The sequence below is a fragment of the Eptatretus burgeri genome, chromosome 15, assembly GCF_056783735.1.
Source record: "Eptatretus burgeri isolate ZD-2024b chromosome 15, Ebu_testis_v1, whole genome shotgun sequence".
NCBI classification, from domain to species: domain Eukaryota; kingdom Metazoa; phylum Chordata; class Myxini; order Myxiniformes; family Myxinidae; genus Eptatretus; species Eptatretus burgeri.
In genome coordinates this window covers 5,164,901-5,172,030 of record NC_140975.1, presented here as the reverse complement: position 1 = coordinate 5,172,030, position 7,130 = coordinate 5,164,901, and the positions used below count along the sequence as shown (strand labels likewise).

Below are 7,130 nucleotides of genomic sequence, written 5' to 3'. Positions count from 1 at the left end.
GTATCAAAATTATCAAACAACAAAATGGCCGCCAAGCAAAATTTCAAACGCCCATAACTTCTGAACGAGTGGTGATAAAGTCATGATCTTTGTGTCTAAGACCATGTTTTTGATAGATATGAATGCACTGTAAATCAACAGATTATAATTATATTCAATATATATGGGTGAAACCAGGAAGAATTACATTGCCAGACATTAAAATTAAGTAATAATAATAACTGATTTGTTAAGAAAACCATGCGAAAACTGATCATGTAACACACATAGAATTTTCAATAAATTCTTAATTTTACATTTGTTGGTGAACATCTTCACATAATAATGATTGTAATGTTACTATGTCAGAATTTATTCACTCGTAATGAATTAAATTGCAGACAGTCGAATGTAACTGTGCTCCATCACACAAAATGTGTTCAACTCAGTCCATTTTGTTTTTACACATGATGCAACTGGTCATGCATCTAATGCCCAACAGCTTTGTGCATACCAGTTTCGACTTTCTGCATGTGCATTTAAGAGATGTACATCCCTTTGTGCATCCACATGATACAATATTCTCAGCCAATGCTGTGTCAATCCGGAGTATATCTTTGTAGCTGATAGTGTGACCAGCATTATGGAACATTGCTACCAATTTTTTAGACCTAGTTGCTTGGTGCAATGTTGACCCAAGTCCAACATGTTTCGGAGTCATTTTCTTTCCCCCACTCACACTATAGACGAGGTCCTGTGCAATACTAAGCACCCTTGTTCTTTTGTGTGCGTCCTCCTCTTCATCTTCCACTTCATCATTATGTTCATCAGGATCTAATTCCAATCGTGACTGTCCACCTAACAAGAGACGGATAAACATATACACACTTGGTGGAACACAATCTTTTGCTGCCTCTTCGCTTACATCTACTCCATTGTATGAAGGGTGAGACAGTATATCTAATCGTAGTTTTATGCAACATGAACCATGGAGAGAAAGTCATCTTCTGGGGGGTTTGAAGACAGGAATAGTTGTCAACTCATCATTTTACAGGCAGAAGTATTGTTTGTTTACCACATGCAGAGTTGTCATGCAGTAAAATAAATTAATAGACATCATTGACAAGAGGTGACAACTTTTCTTTGAATGTTGTTGGGCGGCTCATGAAGGATCTTGGAATTTCGATGCCTGCTTAATCTGCCAATTTTTTGTAGTGCAGCCAAACTTGTTCTTGCTCCAAAACATGACCTTCATCCGCTGAGTGCCTCAATTCCTGCCCAAGCCAGACCATGGCTAAATTAAAAGACATTTTCAACTTTAGCTTTGGCGCTGGCTCTCATAAACATCTTCAGGCAATTTGGATGGTAGCATCCTTCTGCTGCCATAATATCATTGACATCTGCCACGCGAATATTGACATTTTCTACATATTTCGCAGCTGACAGAATTTGGTTACTCATGTTCTTGGTCATAACAGTGCATGTCTTTTGCTTCATGCTGGTGCCCTGACAGAACTTGCAGAGTTGCCAGTCTATTGGCTTTGTTTGGCTTTGCAAGCCTGCAGATGAACAGTGTGGGGCATTAGATGCATGACCATCTGAGTGTGTAGGTAAGGTCTTACCATACTGTTTCTGTAATCGCTGATTTTTTTCCTTGCTTGTATACACAGCATAACATGACTTATGCCATACCAGTACTGGTGCTGAGGTAGCTTTGAAGGCTGAAGTTAGTCTGTCTGTTGCATTATCTGTACTTGGCATCCCTTAACTTCTTCCTTGCTGCAGTGGCATCCCTCATAGAGTTGAGGCCTTGTGACATTGCATCGAATAATGCATCATGTTTAGATTCTTGATAAATGATGCACAGCTCAATAGATACTGGCGTTGATCGCTTCAGGCTAACGACTGGGTCCATGACTTCTTTGCTCTGAAAATAAATATGGAACATAAATTATTATTAATGAAGAAAATGTAGGCCTACCTATAGGTGTTAATAACTGTTATAAAATAATAGGTTAGGTTAGGTCAATATTGCTTTACACCTCAGTTGAGGATATTTCACTCATATCGAGGCAGTTGGTTTGGGAATGGTGGAGGAAGACCCGAAAATCGAGAGAACCACCGACCTGCGGCAAGTAAACTGACAAACTTTCTGATACTGGATCGAGCGGGACTCGAACCCAGGCGGTCAGAGACCTATGATCTGTAAGCCAGCGCTTTAGACCACTTGCCCACCGCGGCCCCTATAAAATAATTCATGTTATGCCAGACTAGCAATATTTAACCTAATTGTATAACATACATTTTATCATTATTTGTCCCTTATCTTGACAGAGTGTTAAAATAGTGATTTCAGCATTACACAATTGTTAATCTGATGTGTTCAGCACATTCATACCTATCAAAAACATGGTCTTAGACACAAAGATCATGACTTTATCACCACTCGTTCATAAGTTATAGGCGTTTGAAATTTTGCTTGGCGGCATTTTGTTTTTTGATAATTTTGATACTAAAAATTCAAAATTCAGCTTGGTAAACAAAATATTCATTTTTAGCATCGTCAAATCCTTTGGAAAAGGTTGTTTACCAGCTTTTCCTCAAAAATGCCTTCAGAACTTTATGCAATCACATGTCTCAGAAATTGACCTCGTCTATAATAGCATGATATCTCAAAAAAGTTGTGGACGGATTCGGACGAGACTTAGTGGACATATCAATTTGGAGACGATAGCATACCATTTTCGTTCTCTAAATTTTTGGCTTGCACAGCCTTTCTTTGGGAGCAACTGAATTCACTCATCATCCCTCTGATGCTCATATTCCCAGCAAATATTGTCAGTATACGTATTTGCTCTGAATGGCTCGAAACAATGTATTTTTCTTTCAGGCTTTTGATCACCTCTGGCATGCAGTTTTCATCACATTTTGACGCTGTATTTTGTGTATTCTCCACAGTGCTTGGTCCAGCAATTAGTTCTAATTTCTTTCGCACAGAATCTTCCACTTTACTTCACTTTTCAGGAACGTACCCTGGGTTCCTTTCCGCCTTTCGTTTGTCGAATGGGCTTTCGCCTATCATCGATAACGACTGGTTTAATAGGTCAACTTCTGCTTCTTGCTCAAAAACCTCCTCGTCCTCATCTGTCGAAATAGATTCTGCAATGCCTTCGATAGTACCTTCTGATGATAATTTTGAACTGGTCGAAGATGATTCTTCAATACACTCTGGTGAAAACTGAGAAAGTTTTTTTCTGCACGAAGTACAAAGTCTGTCATCTTTTTTCACCTTTGAAGAAAATTTCATCAACATATCATTTGACACATTGCGAAGATCTTTTAGTTTCGTTTTATGGCAGCTGAACGGATCGCAACAGTTTTTGGAACTCCTTTCGATCTTCAGTCACCATGTTACTGCAAAATATGCAAAAACTGAGATAAGCCCATTTATAACTTAATTTGATGATGGTTATACAAAAAAATGTACACTTAAAAATCAATAGGCAGAATAATTTTTCACAAGTGATGCAATATATTGTTACGGTGGTGGAAATTCACAGAACACCATTTAGGTTCCCAAGAGATCAGTTATTTTGATAAGTGCGTGTTTTAGGTTAGATTCCCCCACCGATGTATAACGGGTCTTGTTCGTGTGCTGGGCTGTGAATCTTTGAGGAAGCCGTTATTCTTTTCTGTCTTTTATTTTCAACAACATCTCAACAACGCTATCAACTCCACAACACCGCCATCTTCTCGACAGCGCCATCAACATCGCGACACCATCACGCCCCCCTCAGCAACAGCGGCAAAATGCCATTGGCGCAGACATGCCACGCCGCATTGGAAGCCACACTCCACCGTCCGTGTGCAATCAGCCGTGAAACGGCTGATTAGTATAATCGGATCAAGATGAGCTCTGCCTCGGAAAAGACTGGCCAATCAAAACGTCCGTGTGCAAACAGCCGTGAAACGGCTGATAAGCATAATAGGATCAAAATGAGCTCTGCCTCGGAAAAAGCCAGCCAATCAGAAATGGGGTTTCCACCAGGGGTGAAAGGGCAGAGGTGAAAGTAGGCGGAGCCAGCAGGGTGAAGGGTGAAGATTCGAAGGGCAGGCACCCCCACCCGATAAAAAGGACGGAGTCGCGTCGCCAGAGCCAGTTGGAGTTGAGTTGGGGTGGAGCGTCAAGAGCGAGTTTGGCAGGGTCGAGGCGCAACGGCAGAAGGACAGAGTTTGGAGTCGCTGAAGGGAAGGTGCATCGAAGCTGCGTCGCGGTCCGGGCAGATGGCCCTGAGAGCTTCGAGCGGCGCTGAGGAGTGAACGGGCCCTAAAAGAGCATCAACTCTAAGAGAGCTAGGCACGTTAGCTCCTCTGAAGCGTCGTCGGCCAAGCCCGATCGACCAGGCTGTGAGGAAGGCCAAGCAACCAAAGAAAGCCGCCCGCCAAGCTGTTTAAGCCGCTCAAGTGACTAGCGCGTTTTGCAACGCCCCGGTGGAACAGAGACACAGGGATCGCCGACCCAAAGATCGTCGAGTCGCCACCAAGGGGCGGCCAGGTAATCAGCCCGGTCTCTTGGAGTCCTTCGGTCATCCCGGCTCCGAGTACCATTAAAGGCTCATGAGCCCTATTTCTTTTCCTTGGGTTTTGTATGGAAGTCTGTGGCGCCTTGTCTCATTTAAGTAGGAATTGCGATCAAGTGCATGATTGCGTGTACATTATCGCATGGACTTCGGCTGTAGGCTTTTTGCTCGTGTCTTGTCCCCATCCCCCCCCCCCATTGATTACTGTGAATAAATGCCCCATTGTTTAAATGCCAACCTGCTCGTTGCGTCATTTTCTGCCATTGACTGCCACGGCGCGCTCGGGTGTTAACTGGCTATTAAGGCCGATAAAAGTGATAATCTGGTCCGACGAAGCTTGAAGATTTAAAACCGCTCGGCAAAACGCACACGGGACGAGCACGCCTAACGGCTCGTTCCGTACAAGTTCTCATCGAGGTATAAACTCTCGATATTTCTGTCCGCGCGAATAGTTCGGTATATCGACAATTCGGCGATTAACCCTGTAGCACGTGGAAAGAATAATTGACAAGTTTATGGTGCGTTAAAAGGCACCCGTAGCTGGTTTCCAGGGTTGTCCGGAAAGCTACGACTGGATTCCGGCCTTCGGTGGGCATGCGACTGCGATTGGACTGAAGCGGTCGTGCGAACGCCGACGCCGGCAGAAATCTGTAACTCATATATATATATATATATATATATATATATATATATATATATATATATATATATATATATATATATATATATATATATTGTTACGGTTGTGGAAATTCGCATTACACCATAAAGGGCCCTCAGGTGAGATATCTCCATTGGTACATGTGTAGTTAGCCCAAACCCGTTGTATAGAGGGAATTTATGTGATCCATCTGGGCTGCGACGCTTTGAGTTAGCCATTTTTCTGTTCTATCTTTTATGTCAAACAAACAGCATCTCAACAACCACGCCATCCCCACCACAGCGCCAACCACACTACAACGACGCCACCTCCACCACCTACGCTACCACATCGCTTCTACAACCATTCGCAAACACCACCACCTTCGCCTTTACCTTCACAACTTCATCCCACATCATCGCTTCTACGGCCATTACCAAACACCACCGGTCAACACCAAACGTCGTGTTCCCGGAGCCGTTCGGCCATGGAGGCCGAATGCGTCGATCCGCGAATCAGGAATGCTTCACGCCCAATTCTCCTCCGTCCAATGGGCAAGCGCGAGGCAGCTTGGCCCCGCCTCCAGGCACGTGTTGGTGAATTCCGTCTATGTCCGTCTATGCAAATTTTAGGATCAGGGGAGGTTCACGCCCATTTTTGCCCGACCAATGGCGGACGGGGGAGGGGGGGTTGGGGGGAGCGGTGTGGCCCCGCCTCCAATCGCGTTCTGATCCGGGAATTTGCATATCGGCGCCTCCTGAGAACTATAAAGGTGCGAGCGGAAGGCGACTCGCGAGGAGAGTGTGGAACTGGTGGAGCTAAGCGCGAGTTGGAGCGTTGAGCGTTGCAGAGCGTCGTTGAGAGTTGAGCCGGAAGAGGTGGAGTGCGCATGGTGGAGATGCATGCGGCGGGTCGGGGCAAGGAAGCTCAGGTCTGAGGAAAGGAGGACGGCGGTCGACAACGAGGTTGCGGTGTGGGGGATCGCTCGTCTCGTCGCGGGACCCAAGCCAGCCAGCCACTCCCCTCCCCCAGGGCATCAACAATTTCCCCTTCCCCCGCGCTGAGATAGTACAAAAGGGGGCCCCGTTCCTCCCCCTCCCCAAACGTGGTGCCAACGAGCACGCCAGGGGCACGGAGTCGGGGCACAGCGGCGCGGACATTTTGCGGCTTGCCCGCCAACGCGTCACGAGGACGCGGGTAAGACTTCCCCGGTCTCGCGGACCTGGCCGCTCCTCTAGGTCCCGCACACATTTGGCCTACAGGCCTGTCTGCCTGCTTGTCTGTGAGGGTGGCTTCCTTCTTTTGCTTTTGTGTAAATGTGTGTTGGCGCTGTCTGTGAAGTAAAACTGTGTAAGTGTTCCGTGTGTACGCGTTAGGTTGGTGTCAACTGTTTTCTTCTTGCCTTTGCTTTTTGTGTATGGCTGTATATGTGTGCTTTCCGTGTGTCGCATAATAAAATGCTTGCTTGTTGAGCTGTGCCCGTTTCGCTTCATCTTTTCTCCATTTGAATCTCCATCTTGCATCACGTAAGGGGTTTGTAGTGGGTGCAACATCCCGGTAATTAATCTGAACCATCCAGGTCGATGATAACACAGCTCGGTTATCCCGATAGTACGGAACGGGCCGCCCAAGCGGCTCGTGTCCGGAGTCGACCTGTGGCGAGGTACGATCGCCCGGTTTTCCATCCGCGTGGGTACTTAAGTAGGTCGAGTTTGGCGAACAACCCTATCCTACGCGGGTGGCCGATTGGCACGATTGTGCTGAGGTCGAAAGGCCCACCCATGACTAGCCCCCGGCGTTGGTCCGGGAGGGTCACGACAGAATTGTCCGTCCGGTGGGCGACGTGCCGCGATTCGAGTTACGTGGCCGTTCGCACGCTGGCGGGCGCGAATTCGCAAATATATATATATATATATATATATATATATATA

General features: G+C 45.9%; 1 protein-coding gene across 20 annotated transcripts in view; it reads right to left on the bottom strand.

Moving 5' to 3' along the window:
- LOC147011368 (uncharacterized) overlaps positions 1-7,130 on the bottom strand; it is a 52,056-nt gene that overhangs the window by 19,617 nt on the left and 25,309 nt on the right. For 6 of the 20 annotated variants that reach the window (XR_015051951.1, XR_015051954.1, XR_015051952.1 and 3 more), the window contains one exon: positions 137-1,906. The exons of 8 other annotated variants lie outside the window; for them this stretch is intronic. Coding sequence is in view for 6 of the 12 variants with exons in the window: in XM_085858142.1 (XP_085714268.1) it covers positions 1,873-1,906 (34 nt within the window). In the remaining 6 variants the exon portion in view is untranslated. 6 more of the 20 variants (XR_015051958.1, XM_085858145.1, XM_085858140.1 and 3 more) reach the window with 1 other exon arrangement.